The 17,679-nt window shown below is 46.9% G+C and overlaps 2 protein-coding genes across 5 annotated transcripts in view; one reads left to right on the forward strand and one right to left on the reverse strand.

Annotated features, from left to right (window-relative positions):
- Positions 1-1,179: 1,179 nt before the first annotated feature.
- Positions 1,180-13,039, reverse strand: RER1 (retention in endoplasmic reticulum sorting receptor 1). Of its 3 annotated transcripts, none has more exons than XM_032231943.1 (7): positions 13,017-13,039; positions 8,678-8,763; positions 7,602-7,706; positions 6,261-6,360; positions 3,710-3,788; positions 2,070-2,205; positions 1,180-1,369 (listed from the first exon to the last, which is right to left on the reverse strand). In XM_032231943.1, the coding sequence occupies exons 2-7, from the start codon at positions 8,756-8,758 to the stop codon at positions 1,280-1,282; spliced, it is 591 nt and encodes a 196-aa protein (XP_032087834.1). In that variant the 5' UTR covers positions 8,759-8,763; positions 13,017-13,039; the 3' UTR covers positions 1,180-1,279. The 3 variants fall into 3 exon arrangements, with proteins under 3 accessions (XP_032087834.1, XP_032087831.1, XP_032087833.1); XM_032231940.1 differs by lacking the exon at positions 13,017-13,039 and adding an exon at positions 12,676-12,761; XM_032231942.1 differs by lacking the exon at positions 13,017-13,039 and adding an exon at positions 9,506-9,641.
- The window catches only part of MORN1 (MORN repeat containing 1), an 88,322-nt gene continuing 83,403 nt past the window's right edge, over positions 12,761-17,679 (forward strand). Inside the window, exons 1-2 of one of the 2 annotated variants that reach the window (XM_032231938.1) lie at positions 12,761-13,050; positions 15,317-15,388. In XM_032231938.1, coding sequence (XP_032087829.1) covers positions 12,780-13,050; positions 15,317-15,388 — 343 coding nt within the window. In that variant the 5' untranslated portion in view covers positions 12,761-12,779. Of the gene's footprint in view, positions 13,051-13,962; positions 14,131-15,316; positions 15,389-17,679 lie in introns of those variants that run through there. The other variant, XM_032231939.1, reaches the window with a different exon arrangement.

A 17,679-nucleotide genomic window follows, 5' to 3' on the forward strand; every position in this document is an offset into this window, starting at 1 on the left:
GTAATTTTTATTCCAGGCTTTTTCCAAAAAAAAAAAAAAAAATTGGAATTACAAAACAGTTGATGACTGAAAACCTCAATACACACACACACACACACACACCACCCAGTCCATCTTCCACCTCTTCATTCTAAAAGCCAAGCTTGATTCTGTCCGTCAATCAAGCCAGGTTTAATTCGAAACGCCCAAGCTTAAAACGAGGTATTGATTACTCAAATCTGAACGCCTATCATCGCATCCCATTCTCCTCTTACTGTGATGGCCAACCAATGAGATGCGGGCTGTCAGTTCCGGGGCGCATGTGCAGCGCCAGCCACGTGATTTTTCAACCTTTTGGCTGAACCTCCGGTACTTCCGGTTGGGCCCGTTTTTTCCGCACTTCCCAGGCTCCGGAGGAAGTACCAAACTCAGCTTGGAGGCGAGCAATGCGGTGCGCATAGGGGCGGGGATGGAATAGGACCCCCGTCCTATTGCAATTCTCTCAGCAAGGTACAGTGGAAATATTGGGTTGGAGAATTAAAAGAAAGAAATAACGGATATTCTTCCTTTCCGTACTAGCTGTCGGCCTTCCCGGAGAGTATTCCAATTCAAATTCCCTACCGCAGTGGTTCTCAACCCTTGGGGGGGGGGGGGGAACGACCCTTTCACAGGGGTCGCCTAAGACTTTCGGAAAACACGTATTTTGGAAAACAAACAAAATAATTTTACAGTAGGGGTCACCGTAACATTAAAGGGTCGCGGCATTAGGAAGGTTGAGAGCCACTGCCCTACTGGTTATTCTCCTGCGCAGGAATCCGCACACAGGAGGCCTCGTTTGGGAAGTCGCCAAGCCAAATCTGGGAAGCCAAGATCCCAGATACGCCCAGAGACCCACATACCTAGATGTAAAAACATGGGATAACTGCCAAAGGGGGAGCGGGGGGGGAGGGATAAAATTTAAAAAAGTGGGGCAAGAGGCTGTGGATGGATAAAAAAACCGATAAAAACAAAACAAAAAAATAAATCAGAAGATGCGGTCAAAAAGGCAGAATTCTGCGGTGGACACGGAAAGGCGTTAGGGAGCCAGACACACACACACACACACACTCACACACACAACCTCTCCAATCCGCAGAAGAGACCGAAACGAACCCTCCGGATGGCTGGCGGACGCCCGATTAGGAAGGACACAGGCGTCGGTTACAATGGCTCAAAACCAATCTTTTTAATTATAACGCTGGGAGGGGGGGGCTTGGGGGAGAAGAAAGGTTGGTCAGGAAAGGTTCGAGAGGGAAGGATTCTAGCTAGCAAAAGTTTTCCCTGGATCTTCTTTCCCTTTATATCTCCTCTTGCCGTGGGTGAATGGTATATATCGGTATTTTATCATATGCTGCAAAGGGGAGGGAGGAAACGACAAGAAAGAAACAGGTCTTAGGATGAGGACGCCTCCATTTTCCCCCCACTCCTCCCCATCTCTTCCAAAGTTCTCCAAGCACTGGATGAGGGTCATACATTAAGCCGCAATCCTTGGGCTTTACGTGCCTCGAGGGATGCGGGTAAATAAATAAAGGCTCGCCCAACAGATCGGGGTTACGACGATCTGCGGCTTGGCAGAGGGTTGAAGAGCAGCTCCGAACAAGCCACCTTTTCGTGATCGTGGTTATCTCCGTTCGGGCAATGAAGCGTAATCGGCTCGATTCGCTCGGCATGGAAGCCTAAATTTTGTCCCTTTTATATAACTCCTCTCTGGCTGCATTCGCACGTTCCTTAAAACAGGACAATTGCACTTAAGTGCGCCAATCAATACAACTGAGTTGGTTAGTTGTAAATATTTTGCTTCCCAGGGCCCCCAAATGGGGAAATTCGGGGACCAAAGCTAACGCATCTCCACTGTCTCCTTCCCCCCCTCATTTCAGGGTCAAAAGCAGGGACGTCGCACCTTGGCCACTTATAAGACTAATAAACTCCAATTCCCAGAATTCCCCAGCCGGCACATGGTTGGCTAGGGAATCCTGGGAGTTGGAAGTCTTCGAGTCTTGGAAATCTGCCAAGGCTGGACATCCTGGTCCTTTAAAGCCTTCTCCACTCACCTTGATTTGCCTCTTCATCGTGATGCAGAAGAGCATAATGAAATACATCACCAGGATTGGCCAAAAAACTGGAACATTGAAAGCCTCAAAGAATGTACAGGTCATAGCAACCAAGATGCCCTTCGTGGCAGAATGCCTGCGGGGAAGAAAGCAGCGTTGGAAGGGACCTTGTAGGTCATCTAGTCCAACCCCCTCCCAAGCAGGAGACCCTACACCATTTCTGACAGAGGGCAGTCCAATCTCTCCTTGAAAGCCTCCAGGGATGAAGCTCCCACAACTTCCCAAGGCAACTTCTGTTCCATGGGTGGATTGGTCTTCGCTGTCAGGAAATCTCTCCTTATTTCTAGGTTGAATCTCTCCTGGATCAGTTTCCATCCATTACTCCTTGTTTGGCCTTCATGGAAAATAGTTTGGCTCCCTCCTCTCTGTGGCTGCCCTGCAAATATTGGAAGATGCTCTCCTGTCTCCCCTGGTCCTTCTCTTCCCTAGAGTAGCCATGGCCAGTTCCTGCAACTGTCCATCGTATGTTTGAGCCTCTAGTCCCCTCATCATCCTGGTTGCTCTTCTCTGCACTCTTTCTAGAGTCTCAACTTCTTTTTCATAATGTGGTGACCAAAGCCGAATGCAATATTCTAGGTGTGGCCTTTATAGGGTGGTATTAGCACCTTCCTTGATCTTGATTGTATCCCTCTGTTCATGCAATTTAAGACTGCCTTGGCTTTTTTGGCTGCCGCCACACACGGCTGGCTCCTATTTAGCTGGTTGTCCACTAAGACTCCAAGATCTCTCTCACAGTCACTGCTATGAATCCTGGTTTCACCCAGTCTATATGTGTCCTTCTGGTTTTTCCTGCCTAAGTATAAGGCTTCACTTTTCTCTACACTGAATTTCATTTTGTTAGATCAATTAATGGGTAGAGACAATTGCACCCCAGTCTCTAATCTTAATCTTTTGGGAAAAGCTGCTCTACATGTATGTTAGAAGAGCAAAGGCAAGAAGGAAGAAAAGAAGGAAGGAAGGAAGGAAAGAGGGAAGGAAAGAAGGAAGGAAAGAGGGAACTAAAGAAGGAACAAAAGAAGGAAGGAATGAAAGAAGGAAAGATGGAAGGAAAGGAGGGAAAGAAGGAGGGAAAGAAGGAACAAAAGAAGGACAGAACAAAAGAACGAAAGAAGGAAGGAAGGAAGGAAGGAAAGAAGGAAGGAAGGAAAGAAGGAAAAAGGGAAGGAAAGAAGGAAAGGAAAGAGGGAAGGAAAGAAGGAAGAAATGAAGGAAGAAGGGAAAGAAAGAAGGAAGGAAAGAAGGAAGGAACGAAGGAAGGAACAAAAGAAGGAAGGGATGAAAGAAGGTAAGAAGGAAGGAAAGGAGGGAAAGAAGAAATGAAAGAAGGACGGAAAGAAGGACGGAACAAAAGAACGAAAGAAGGAAGGAATGAAAGAAGGTAAGAAGGAAGGAAAGGAGGGAAAGAAGGAAGGAAAGAAGGACGGAACAAAAGAACGAAAGAAGGAAGGAAGGAAGGAGGGGAAGGAAGGAACAAAAGAAGGAAGGAACAAAAGAAGGAAAGAAGGAAGGAAGGAAGGAAGGAAGGAAGGAAGGAAGGAAGGAAGGAAGGAAGGAGGGGAGTTGATCCAAATTCAACTCACCAGAACTTGAATTCTGGCAGCCTCCGGATAAATGGCCGGAATTCTTCATTCTGTTTTGTCGGTAATGAAGGGCCTTCATCTACAAAGAGGAAAAGTAATTATTTGCTAATTTAGGAGTTCAAAAAACTGGCACCTTGCCTACACAGCCCGTTCAAGACAGACAAAGGGATGTTTCAGAACCTGAATTTTTTTATTGCTTTGCAGAACGTACATTGCGAGTCCTGGGACCCCCCAAAGGGTATTCATGCCGCTTCTCAAGGACGACCCTCATACGAAGTATAAGGGGAGTCCTCAGCGTACGACCACAATGGAGCCTCAAAGGGCTGCAATTGCTTCGTAACACGGTTGTTCGGTGAATTTAGCGTGCTCAACGATTTTTGGCTCGGCAGAAGGTCGCAAAAATGGATTGCCTTAAACCCGGGACGAGAAAGTTGGCAAGAGTCTGGATTTCCATCACGTAACCATGGGCACGCTGCAAGGGTCATCAGTGTGGAAAAACAGTCACTTTCTTCAATGCCACTGTCACTAAACCAATAGTTGCAAGGCAAGGACTAAAACTGTAAATTGGCCCATAATCTACGGAACAATGATGCACAGAATCAAGCACAAGCGGCTGTGATTATACAGGAGACTAAGCCATAAGCCAGGAATCAGCAGCCTGCGGCTCTGCAGCCGCATGTGGCTCTTTCATCCCTCTGCTGCGGCTCCCTATCCCTCAAAATATGCGCCACAATCGCCAATGTGTGACACCCGCTGGCATGCGATTTATTGAGCTTTTCAAACATGGATAAATCCAAGAAAAGAAAAGTTTCAGAAGAAAATAGAACGTTTAATTCAACTACATATACTAATTTTGTGGCCTCTCAGGAAATACCGTATTTTTCAGAGCATAAGATGCACCAAGATTTTGAAGAGGCGAATTAAAACAAAAGTTTTTGAACTCTGCAGACCTCCCTCAAATGACCCATTTTTCGCAAAAACAGGCCCATTTTTTTTTTAAAAAAGGGCATGGATAGCCTTTAGGCGGCTTATAGAGTGCTCCTGGGGTCTGGGGGCAAAAACGAGCAAAAAACAGCTCTTTTCTTGGTCATTTCTGCCCTTCCCAGCCGCCAAGAGCATCTACAAGCCTCCTAAAGGCCATTTTGGTGAAGAGGGCAGGGTTTCGGGAGGCCAGAAAGGCTGTATTCAGTGTATAAGACACACCCAGATTTTCACCCTCTTTTTTGAGGGGAAAAGGTGCGTCTTATACTCTGAAAAATACAATAGTTAGGCATGAGAAGGGTTTTTGTGGCTCCCGCTGTTTTTTTTTTTAAAGATTTTTATTAACAAACATGTAACACACACACACACACACAAAACTTAGACATACACATTTATACAATACAATACGAACAGGAGCTTCCTGTTCTTTATAATAGCAATCATCAATCGATACCGCTCACCTTATATTATTTCCCCTTCTATTGTATTTCATTTGGATTTCACCATTCTTAACCCTCTTATTTTACTCATAACTATTTTTATTTTTTATTTTTGTTATATTCCTTTGTTGATTCTTGTTTCTTTCCTCCATCCACCTATACCATTTATCCCATATCTGGTAGAATTCTGATTCTTCTTTTCCCTGTATTTCTTTTGTTAATTTGTCCATTTCGGCACAATCCATAACCTTTCTTATTATTTCATCTTCGCTTGGAATTAATTTGTTTTTCCATTTCTGGGCAAAGGCAGTCCTTGCCGCCGTAATTATATGTAGTATTAAATACTGGATTTCTTTTTTGTATTTCACCGACATAATTCCTAATAAAGAAAACTTCAGGTTTCCATTCTATTTTAACCCCCGTTATTGCCTCCAGCCAATTTTTGATCCTTTTCCGCTGTTTTTTTTTGTGTGGGAAACGGTCCAAGTGGCTCTTTTGAGTACTTAAGGTTGCCAACCCCTGCCTTAAAATCCAAGCACGGGTATGCCCAAGATACTTGAGAGACCGCCTGCTGCCAATTACCTCCCAAAGACCCATTAGATCACACAGATTAGGCCTCCTCCGGGTTCCATCTACTAGCCAATGTCATCTGGCTACTACCCGGGGGAGGGCCTTCTCTGTGGCGGCTCCGGCCCTTTGGAACGAGCTCCCCGCAGAGATTCGGACCCTCACCTCTCTCCAGGCCTTCCGAAAAGCCATTAAAACCTGGCTGTCGGCAGGCCTGGGGTCGATGAGTTCCCTTCCCCTCTCGAATCGTGTGGCTGTTGGTCGTTTTAAATTCCCTGTACTTTTTGCTGTAGTTCTTGTGTTTCCCTTCCCCTCCTTTGGGTTTGTGCACCGCCCTGAGTCCCGCCAGGAATAGGGCGGCATATAAATAAAATGAACCTTGAACCTTGAACTTAAACACAATGCCAAAGAAAAAAAATCACCTTGGACGAGGCGCGTACTCAAACCACCCAGTCAAGGTACGAGCAAGATTTTTAATTTTAATCCAACCCATCCATAAAAACCAACAGCCTCCGTGGTAGAAAAACGCAAGCATCTTGACCCAAATTCCATCTTTTATATACCTGAATCTTCCATGAGGGAGGGATCAACCTTTGGCGACAAGAAAGCTATGAACAGGTTTAGGTGGTAGATACCCAAGGCGTACGTCACGATATACCAACCCTGAGGACGAGAAGAGAGATTCAAGAACCAGGAGGTCAGAGGGGAATTTAAGTTTAAGGGGAAAAAAATATATTAAAAAATCCATCGTTAGCAATGCACAAGGGGTTAATGAGAAGTCAGGAGAGGGCCTACAAGCAGCATGGTTGATAAAAAGGGATTGCAGGAGCCATACCCCAAAATGTAGGGAGCCCATGAACCAGGAGAGAAGGATAATGGGAAATAGTGTTGCGTCTGTCAGCCGCAGGTCCATTCAGCGGCTGAATCGGAGAAGGATTGGTGGAAGTCAGGGTCAGCCTCAAGGCAACCTGAGAGCTCCGAGGGGGAAGAGGGGATGGAGCTGGTAGAGAGAGAGGCAGAGACAGAGCCTAGGCCGTCCGTCAGCCCTCCGATGGAGGGTCAACAGCCCCCAGGTCTGGAGGTGGCTGATAAGGAAGAGGAGGAACAGCTGGGGCCAATGCCTGATGCGTGGATGCTCAGGAGGCAGAGGAGAGGAGAACAATGGAAATCTATGAGCCGGTCCTCGGGACGGAAGAGCCACCGCTGCTAGCAAAGCCCCACCCTAGCTCTGGGGATCAAAGGCAGGGGGACGGAGATGAATAGAAGTGGCAGGCAACTATTCATCTCCCTGCCGGGCAGACTTGTTAGCCTGTGGTGAGAGAGAAAACGTTTCGCCAGGGCTGAATCTTTGATTTAACTATGGAGGGTTTGTTGTGTTTGGGCCAGAACAAATAGCCGGAGATAACAGAAGAACCAAGAAGGAAAATGTCTATGGAGATTCTCCATCATCCAGGTCGTGGTTGTCCCAAAAGGGGCTTTTTCCCCAAAAGCAACTGTTTTTTCTTTCTTCCTTTGAAGAGGTTTCCCTTCTCATCCAAGAAGCTTCTTCAGTTCTATCTTCTCACCCAAGCTTCCTGGATGAGAAACGAAATGTGTTCCATGTTTTTAAAGAAAAAAGAAGACGAAAGTCTAGTTGTCTTTTTTTTGGGGGGGGGGGGGGACCAAATCTTTGGCACAACCCACAGGGCAGTGTTTCTCAGCCTTGGCCACTCGAAGACGCGTGGACTTCAATTCCCAGAATTCCCCAGCCAACAAAGCCAGCTAAGGATAAACGGCCTACGAAGGAGGAGAGTGATTTACAAACCCAACTCCAAGCCAGCCTGCAGAGGAGGCTGCAGGGGATAATGAGAGGCTGCCAATAATTGGCAATGTGTTGATTACCGGCAGGGTTTTTTTCCCCTTACCTGCAGTAAATAAACTCTAATCATGTAGATAAAACTTAAACCCAATGTTGCGACCCATCGGATTGTTGTGTACGGAGTAGATTTGTCTAGCCAGGACTGGTAAATCTAAGAGAGACACAAGATTTTCAGCATATTAAGTGAGGGTGGAACCATAGCTTGTGGAATACAGCTAGAAGAGAGAGAGAGAGGGAGAGAGAGAGAGAGAGGGAGAGGGAGAAAGAAAGAGAAAGAAAGGAGAAAGAAAGGAGAAAGAAAGACAGAAAGAAGAAAAAGACAGAAAGAAAGACAAAGAAGAAAGAAAGAAAGAAAAAGAAAGAACGAAGAAAGAAAGAAAGGAGGGAGGGAGGGAAGGAGAAAATGTCAAAGAAGGGACGGGAGAAAAGGGAGGGAGGAAGAAGGAAGGGACAGAGAGAAAGAAAGGGAGGGAAGGAGGGAGGGAAAGAAGGAGAAAGCAGGACAGAGGGAGGATGTGAGCGAGGAATGAGGGAAGGAAGGAAATAATGGCAAAGAAGACAAGGAGGAATGAAGGGAAGGAGGAACAGTGAGAAAGAAAGGAAAGGAAGGAGAAAGCAGGAGAGAGGGAGGGAGGACGTGAGTGAGGAAAGAGGGAAGGAAGGAAGGAAAAAATGGCAAAGAAGGGAGGGGGAGAGAAGGGAGGGAGGAACAAGGAAGGGACAGAGAGAAATAAAGGGAGGAAAGGAAGGAGAAAGCAGGAGAGAGGTAGGGAGGATGTGAGTGGGGGAAGGAAGGAAGGAAAAAATGGCAAAGAAGGGAGGGAGGAATGAAAGGAGAGACAGAAAGGGAAGGAAAGGAAGGAAGGAAGAAGGAAGCAGGAGAGAGGGAGGGAGGATGTCAGCAAGGAAGGATATTTTTTGTATAATTAAATAAAATGAAGCCATAGCGAGAGGGATTCATCCCACACCCTCCTTCCCACTTCCCAGCAGAGGCAAGAGAAATCGCTTGTTAAATCCCAACTCTTTTCATCAGACCTGATCAAATACTAATCTAATTGGAGATGCACCAACGCCCCCCGGGGAGAGGTTTAGGGATCCCTTGGCCACGGCTGTGAAACTCACCTGTCCAAGTCTGGTGAAAAATCTATAGACCACGGAGGTTTTGCCATGGATTGACTCACCGCTACTGTCCCCTTCTGACATGGTGGCTGGAGGAGGGGAGGGAAAAACCACAAAGAATTGAGCGCACCACAGTACAAGCTCCTAGGAAATGCCCCTTGCCCGACGTGACAGTATAAAGATTCATTTAACGACCGCTTGAAGTTACAACAGTATTGAAAAACAGCGAACTGTGAACGTTTTTTTTAAAAAAAACTTTACGACCCTTGTCCCTTCCCCGTCGTCACGGGGCCAAAATTCAGACGCTTGGCGACCGACTCGTATTTACGACAGTTGCCGTGTCCTGGGGGGAGGGGCTCAGGGGATCCCCTTTTGTGACCTTCTGACAAGCCACGGGGGAGGACCGCCAGATGGTTTTGACCTAACTTCGTGAGCGCAGCAGCGATCCGCCGAACCACCGTAAAATGGGACGCAATTAGTCCCACTCCGCCGGGGAAACGTCGGGCTCGATCATAGTCGTAAGTCGAGGACTAACCCATACAAAGTGTTCCCACTTGGTAGAATTGGCGTGGATTGATTCTGGGGTGGAGGAGAGTTGGGATTGCAAGACTGGGTGGAAAAGCCTTTTAATAAATCCTGCTCAATTCCCACCGGGGTTTCGCAGACGAGGTAAAACACACTAACACCTCTATTGCTGGCTATATTTTACTCCGAGGTGTATTTGTAGAGTAGTCTGCCTCCCCTTTGGAGGAAGGCTTCAAAGCAAAAATAAAAGTCCCCTTTTCATTCCAAAGGGGGATGAAACTTGATCTACCATCTCTCTTTTCTTACGGAAGAAAAAGAATCTTCAATAGCTTAAAGTCTTCTTGGACCACAGATAAATACGAAAGACTTAAAAAGGACTTTCTACAGCCGTTCTTTTGGGGGAAAGCTTGCATTTCTCTTTAAGCCACCCGGAGGAATTGCTGGAGCTGCTGCCCTGCCACATCAGCGAAAGCATGACACAATTTCCTGGTACGCCAGGAGGGCGGGGAAAATGGAAATTCACTTTTTTTTTTTTCCAGGAACAGGAAAGCAAAGAGGGATTTTGGCAGGACAGGGGGGTGAAGTGCTGCCTGCAAAGAAAATAACAACTGGAAAATCAGGAAGGACAGGAAAACAACCTTTTGACCAGGAACTTGGAATCTGTTGGAAGGTCAAGAAGAACATTAGCCTAAGGAATCGGGTTTTGAAATGCTAAAAGATTTTCAGCCAAGGTGAATCCAAGTTTTGTGATTGTTAAGCCACCCCCTTACGAATTCCCACGCAGGGCATCGGTTGAGAATAAGAATATTCTCATCATAAAACGGCAAGGAGGAAGCACACCATGTGGGGGAGAAAAAGAAAGAAGTGATAAACCGCCACAACAATAACCGAAAGTTGAAAATATATATATATCTCGGCTTGACATCCAGTGAAATCAACCAAGCCTCCAAGGTCACACATCCCTCCAAATTACAATTGAACACTGGCTCTTGGTCCATCCGCCATCACTTCAATGAGTTAAACTGAAGTTAAGAGAGTAAGTTTTAGTACAGTGGGAAGTCACTAAGGATGAGAATAAAAAAAAAACTGGGATGCTATTGGGTTAAATTTTAATTCGATCCCAAGGACTTATCTGGATGTTACTTTTGACTCCATATTGGAAAACCAGATCAAATCCCAGTAGGACATATAAGGCAGCTGGGTTGGGAGGAAAACCCAGAATTTCTCTCCAGAAAGTTCCACTTTTCCAACAAACTGAACTAAAAGCTGGAAAGGCTACAGCGGGATTAGCTTTCAAGGAAGCTGTTGGTTCGCTAAAACACTTGTAACAAGGGTGCACAATTTTGGCAACTTTAAAACTTACGGACTTCCCTAGCTGGGGGAAATCTGGGATTTGAACTCTTGGCTTGAAATAGCCAAGATTGGAGACTCAACTTTAATCTTTGCATGCTATCCTTTCGAGTCCAAGGGAAGTCCAGTTTTCCATATTAATTTTAGAGGCAATTCCAGCCAGTGAAACTAACCGTGTTTCAGTTTTGTGAACTCTTTTTATTATAACCGTGCCAAAAATTATAAATTTTTCTCCCCCGCTAGACAAGCAAGCCTCAGAAATTGCAATTCGCCGATTCTGCAAAAACCGAGACTAGAATGACAAGTCCCTAATAACAGAATAACAGAGCTGGAAGGGACCTTGGAGGTCTTCTAGTCCACCTCACCCCTGCTCAAGCAGGAGATCCCATGCCATTGCTCTCCGGTCTCTTCTGCGATGGAACACCCGCAATTTTGGGAGGCAAGTTCTCAAAAAAAGCCAAGCAGGATAGGAATCCTAATTTAGAAACGTCGCAGGGGGAAAAAAGATTCCGCTTGGCGCAGGGTTTCAAGCGTGAGGTTTCTTTCGTACAATATTCAAAGCAATTATTTAAAGTTTATGAGTGCCAGTGGCTGCATTTTCACCTAAAAGCCGATTAAAAAAAAGCTTTAATTACGGCTTAGGCTGTTACATGAACAGAACTGCCAATGTTTCCTAAAGGGGAGCAAAGCTGAAAGGATGATTGACACTTAACTAGGCGCGCCTCGAAGAAAAATTCAAGGGGGGGGGAATCCCTCCACAAGGTGTGTAAACTAAAGAAATGTCTCCTGGCTGACGCCTGTCATTCATGCCATTCAGCTATTTGATTAAAGGAGAGGATTTTTTTTTCTGAAATAATTATGGCCCAAGTTCAACCAACTTGTGAATTTTCTCGCGTGAAACTGGTAGGAAAATGAGGATTTTCTCAAGACATTTGTTATCCCACTCAAGAAGGTGGGAGATGTAGTAGTTACACCCCTAACCTTAAACTAATGGTTTATCTCAGTCCTTGCAAACCACGAATGTTGGCTCAGTTCTTCCCTTGGGCTAAGCCACGATTGAGGGAAAAGGCACCACCAGGTGAGCGAAAGCCAGAGGATTGGGTTGCGAATGGGGATTATCTTGAATGAAGAGGAGAAGATGGGTTCCAATCTCCCCATTAGAAACTGAAGGGTGGATCTGGGTGCGAATCTTCACGCCATCGCAAAGCTCCTTGGCTGACCAACCTCACAAGGGGATAAAAATGAGGGGCCACCCCAACCCCAAAATAGATCGGCCAGAGGTCTAAGAGGCAAAAACGGGGCACACGTCCTACCATGCATCTAGTCCTCAACGAGCCCAACACTTCCCTTGCTAAGAGCGACCCTTGATAAGCGAGGGTCGCCCCATTTTACGCCGCCGTTGCGAAGTTGGCCACGCGTTTGTTAAGCGAATCTGGTTTCCCCCCCCACCCACCCCCAGTTGATTTTGCTGATCCCAAGGTCGCAAAAGAGGGCGGGGGAGAAATCCCGCGATTCCGCGGAACCCCGCAACTGTCATAAGTACAAGTCAGTTGCCAAGCATCTGAATTCCGATCACGTGACCCCGGGGAATGCTGCAAACAGTTGCCCAATGTGAAAAAGGGGTCCCAAATCACCCCCCTCCTTCCCCCCCAGCGCGGCTCTCACTTCGAGCGGTCACTAAACGAACCAGTCACTAAACGGATCATTGTCTGTCAAGGACCACCTGCACCATGGGTAATTCCAACCCAGCACTCAGAGCATATTCTCCCCCCCTTAGTTCTGGACTACAGTTCCCATTCTCCTGGCTGGGGATGATGGAAGGAGTCCAAGAGAATTTGATCGAAGTAAGGCCTCCTTATAAGGCCTCCTTATGCCCCCCAAAAGGGGGATGCATCCTCCACCATCACCCAAATGGGGGGGAGCCCATTAGGGAAAACTGGGGAGGGGGCATTAGAGGCCCACTGGACGACCCTCCCCACCCCCAAACACACACCCGCCCTGAGGCCAGTAATTAAAGTTGGGGTCCTCCCAAGCACCGCCCCCCCTCCATGTCTCCCCCGACCTGGAAGGCCTGGTTGCCAAGGCAACGGCCAGGCCGCGGCCTAGTCGGGCCGGGGGCAACTCACCAGGCCGTGCCGGGTGTCCCCTCCTTCCGCTTCCCGCCCCGCCTGAACAGGCAGAGGAGCCGCCGCCGCCGCCGCTGCCGACTCCTCCTCCTCCACCTTCCGAGATGGCGGAACCGCGCGGCCGGCAGAAGAGCTTCCGCTACCGGGGCGAAGAGGAGGAGGATGAGGGTGGATGGAAGAAGGCCAGGCAGCCGGGAAGCCCCCGCGGGACAAGAGGCCTGCTGGATTGGAGGAAGCCTGGCCTCGGTTACAAGGCCCTCAAGTTCGGGGGACTACAGCTCCCAGAATGCCTCCGCTTAGCTACTCGCCCCGCGCGCCGCTCGCCAAGGCGGAGAAATTACCGCTCGCAGAATGTCTCAGAGAGTCAAGCTATAGGTGCGCCGCTCAGGCGGGGGAAACTACCGCTCCCAGAATGCCTCAGCCACCCCAGCCGTGGGCGCGCCGCCAAGTTCAGGAAACTACCGCTCCCAGAAGGCCTCAGGCAGCCACGCCGCTTGAGGCATTCTGGGAGCGGTAGTTCCCTCCACGCAGAGTTCGTTGGATTCTGTATTATGCCCTAGGGATGGGCGATCCCAGCGGATTGCAGACCTTTAGCCCAGCTGGCACGAGGGTGGGGCGGAGTAATCCCCGCCCGGACTTTCTGCTGCGGTTTAGGGGATATGTAGTCGCCCCGTTTGCCAGCAGCAAATTGTCCCCTCTTAACCGGGGTGGGGAGTAGGACAGATATATCAAAGGGTTGATTGATTGATTGATTGATTGACACAGCTTGCCTTTCTCGGTCCAGGACGCAGCGACCACAGCCTCTCTGGCAGGGATGCTTTTTTTTAAAAGGTCGCCTTCTCCACCCGGCCTACCTCTCAGGGCTGTTGTGTCGATAAAGTGGCTTATACAGACGTAACAGTTTTAACTACTCGGGCATCCAGCTTGCTTTCAACCACGTGCCACGGCCCAGCCTGGGGGGGGGGGGAGCGACTGCAGATCCCACTATCCCCAACCCCTATGGTTAAAAGTCAACTAACAGGAGTTGGAAGGGACCTTGGAGGTCATCTAGTCCTGCCCCCTGCTGGCTCAACAAGCCATATAGACTTTATGTATAAAATCCATCCTGCGTTTTTCCTGGGTTGGAGATGCCAAACTCCGCAAACTCCCCGCACCGTGCGGACTGGGGGTTAAGATTAAGATTAAGCATTAAAACCACCTCTAGTTGCTTCTCTTATCCCTGGGAAACGCAAGACTCCCCGCGCATGCGCGCCACGCAGAAGCCCGAACCTCTTACCCCCCCTCCCATCCGAGGAGAAAAAACCCGCACAAGAAGCCTCGCCTCCTAGCAACGCGACAGCCAATCAGCGGCGGGATCCGATGGCGGCAAAAACAGCGTCCCTTGAGGGAGAGGGGGGAAAATGGCGGCTGAGGGAGCCGTTTACTGTGGGGAGATGAAGGACCAGCGGAGGAACGGTGAGGGGATGGGTTGCCGGGGATGGGTGGGTCACGGCTTGGCTGTGCTGTGTGGAGGAGACGACGGGGAGAAAAGGAGGCCGGGAGAGAGGCGTGTCCCCGCGAAAGGGGGCTCGGTTGGCTCCAAGTGGAGCCTCCTGAGGCAGGAGCAGTCTACCGGAATGCACGTCCGAAGGCTGGAGGGACAAGGTTGTGGTTGGCAGGTGTCGCCCTGCAGGAATTGAATGTTCTCGGAAACCCCTGCCCCGCTTATTGTTGTTGTTATTATTAATTATTATTATATTTATTAAACATGAAACGCAGTCAACTGAACATTAAAAAATGCATCGCAAATACCATTGGCTGGCGCTGAGGGTGATTTCTCTATTGTCTTCGGTTGTCCTGGTTGTTTATTATTGTTGTTCTTGTTACTATTACTATTATTGTTATTGTTTACTTTATTCATGAAACATGAAACTCAAGTCAGCTGAACATTAAAAAATGCATCACAAGTACCATTGGCTGGCGCTGATTTCTCGATGGTCTTCGGTTGTCCAAGTTTTTTTTATTTTTATTATTATTGTATACTTTATTCATGAAACATGAAACTTAGTTAACATTAAAAAATGCATCGCAAATACCATTGGCTGGTGCTGATGATGATTTCTCTATTGTGTTTGGTTGTTCTGGTTGTTTATTATTATTGTTATTGTTGTTATTATTATTATTTACTTTATTCATGAAAAATGGAATTCAGTCAACTGAACATTAAAAAATGCATCGCAAATACCATTGGCTGGCGCTGAGGATGATTTCTCTATTGTCTTCGGTTGTCCAGGTTTTTAATTTTTATTATTATTATTATATACTTTATTCATGAAACATGATACTTAGTTAACTGAACATTAAAAAATATGTCACAAATACCATTGGCTGGTGCTAACAGTTGATACGGGTTGCTGGAAGCCAGCTGGGGATGTCACCGACAGTGGTCTCAGGACTCTGCAACCGGGGTAAGGACATGTCAGTTGGATTTTGATCACATGACCATGTTGACGCTGTGATGGTCATAAGTGTGAGGACCGGTCATAAGACACTTGTTTCAGTGCTGTTTTAACTTAACTGGGAAACTTGCTAGGTTATTTTAATCAAATCGTCGTCTTTTCACGATTGTATTTTTAATATTTTTGACTTCTCTTTCCTTTAGGTTATGGACTTTACATTTACCCCAACACCTTTTTCAAGTACGAAGGACAGTGGAAACGAGGGAAAAAACATGGTAAGGAACCAAAAGGTTTCTTTCCTCGTGTTTTATTCAGCAAGTGCTTCGGTATTTTGTATTTTTAAATAAATAAATTTATCCCGCCTTTCATTATTTTTATAAATAACCCAAAGCAGCAAACATACCTGTTCTGACCCCCTCCTCCGTCCAGTAACGAAAGCCGAGACACGCTTAATGAGAATGTCCTTGAATAGCAAGACCAGAATCTCGGTGGCTGAAAGCCAAGTAAACAAACAGATAAGGACCGTGGCAGCAAGTCCGACAAACCTTGGCAGCAATTCAGACAAACTCTGGCAGCAATCCAGCCTGCCAAGTTAGTTTCTCTTTAGTCAAAGCGTTGACTTCTGCAAGAAGGGCGTGGCACAAGCAGTCTGTTTTATAGTCTGGAGAGGAGCCTAATGACCATCAGCTGAGCGTCATTACCTCCTGTAATTACGTAATTGTTCCTGACACCAAGTAGCTCTTCGATGGCGTGCATCCAGGAACAACTCACTGTTGGTTTCTGGATCACTCTCCCTTGCCTCCTCCCCACTGATCCAAGGCTCAGGCGCCATTTGGTGGCCAACCAGTCTCTCTGCGCCCTGCTCGGAGTCGGAACCCTGTCCAGAGTCCTCCACATCCTCCAGGGCCGACTCATAGGGCCCCTCGCTGTCGGAGTATGGTGGCAGCTCCAACGGCTCCTGCTGGGCCACAACACATACCTAATATTCTTTCTTCCTCCTATTTTCACCACAATACAAACTCTGTGAAATGAATTGTTATGTCAAGAAATAGCATCTTAGCTAAGGTCAGCCAATACACCGATTGGCTGGAACACATTTCTAGACTCCCAAGCAGGTCTTTGAATATTAATTTCATAATAATCTGCATTTTTACTTTTGTTATTAAATACAGATAGTGCTCGATTTACGACCACAATTGATTATGGGGATGCTACAAAGTCATAACTGAAAAACGGTCATAAGTCACTTCTTTCAGTCCCATTGTAACTAAATGAACTGTTGTAAGTTGAGTGCCACCTGTAATTAATACATTTTTAATTATTTAATTAAAAAAATATGGAGAAAGAGCAGCAGATTAAGAAAAAACACTGAAAAGAATGCTAAAAACATATTCTGGTTTCTCTGCATAATATCTTTCATCTTTAAAATAATCACTTTTTTGCAGTTGATCAAGATTCCAAATGCCTGTTTTATCCTCAAAAAGGAAGCAAAGAATGACCCGGTTTTGTCATTCAATATTTCCAAAATAAGATGTATTTGATGGAATATATTTATGCTCTTGTCCATTAGATGGCATCAGAGTGATAACTTTTCCCACCTACAGTATTTCATAATCTACAGTAATAGGCTGATAGTTTTTAAAAGGCTACAAAACTTTTTTTTTTCCCAATAGGCTAATTTGACCCTCTTGCTGGAAATTTGGAAAGCAGGTCCATGCAGTATGAAGTATCAACCCCCTCCTCTGTGGCAGTCCCTCAAATATTGGAAGACTGCTATCATCTCATTCCTAGTTTTTTTTGGTCGTTAGACTAGATATACCCAGTTCCAACAACCGTTCTTCCTGTGTTTTAGCCTCCAGTCCCCTAATCATCTTTGTTGCTCTTCTCTGCACTCTTTCTAGAGTCTCCACACCTTTTTTTGTCTCATGGTGACTAAAACTGGACGCAATATTCAAAGTAATTAATTCGTAATTTTTCATAATTTAATAAATTTATATGCCGCCCAATCCCTTAGGACTCGGGGCGGCTTACAAATACAAGGATAAACAAAAATAAAAAAAAATAGGGAAAAGACAAGAACAAATTTAAAAGAACACATCATACGCTCCACTTAGCTGGGGGCTGGACCTCATTCATGGGTCAACAGCTCCAGGCCTGCCGGAACAGCCAGGTTTTAGTGGCTTTTTGGAAGACCGAGAGAGTGGGAAGGGTCCGGAACTCTGTGGGTAGATCGTTCCACAGGGCCGGAGCAGCTACAGAAAAGGCTCTCCCCCGCGGGGCTGCCAGCCGGCATTGTCCGGTCACCCGGAGGAGGCCCAGCCTGTGAGTTCTTATCGGTCGCTGGGAGGTATGCGGCAGGAGGCGGTCTCCCAGATATCCAGGTCCAAGGCCATGTAGAGCTTTAAACGTCATAACCAGCACCTTGAAGCGCATCCGGAGACCAATAGGGAGCCAGTGCAGCTCGCGGAGGACAGGTGTAACATGGGTGTATCTAGGTACACCCGATATCGCTCGCACGGCTGCATTCTGGACCAACTGTAGGCAGCCCCATGTAGAGCATGCGGTG

This window comes from Thamnophis elegans, chromosome 15 (genome assembly GCF_009769535.1).
Source record: "Thamnophis elegans isolate rThaEle1 chromosome 15, rThaEle1.pri, whole genome shotgun sequence".
Lineage (NCBI taxonomy): Eukaryota > Metazoa > Chordata > Lepidosauria > Squamata > Colubridae > Thamnophis > Thamnophis elegans.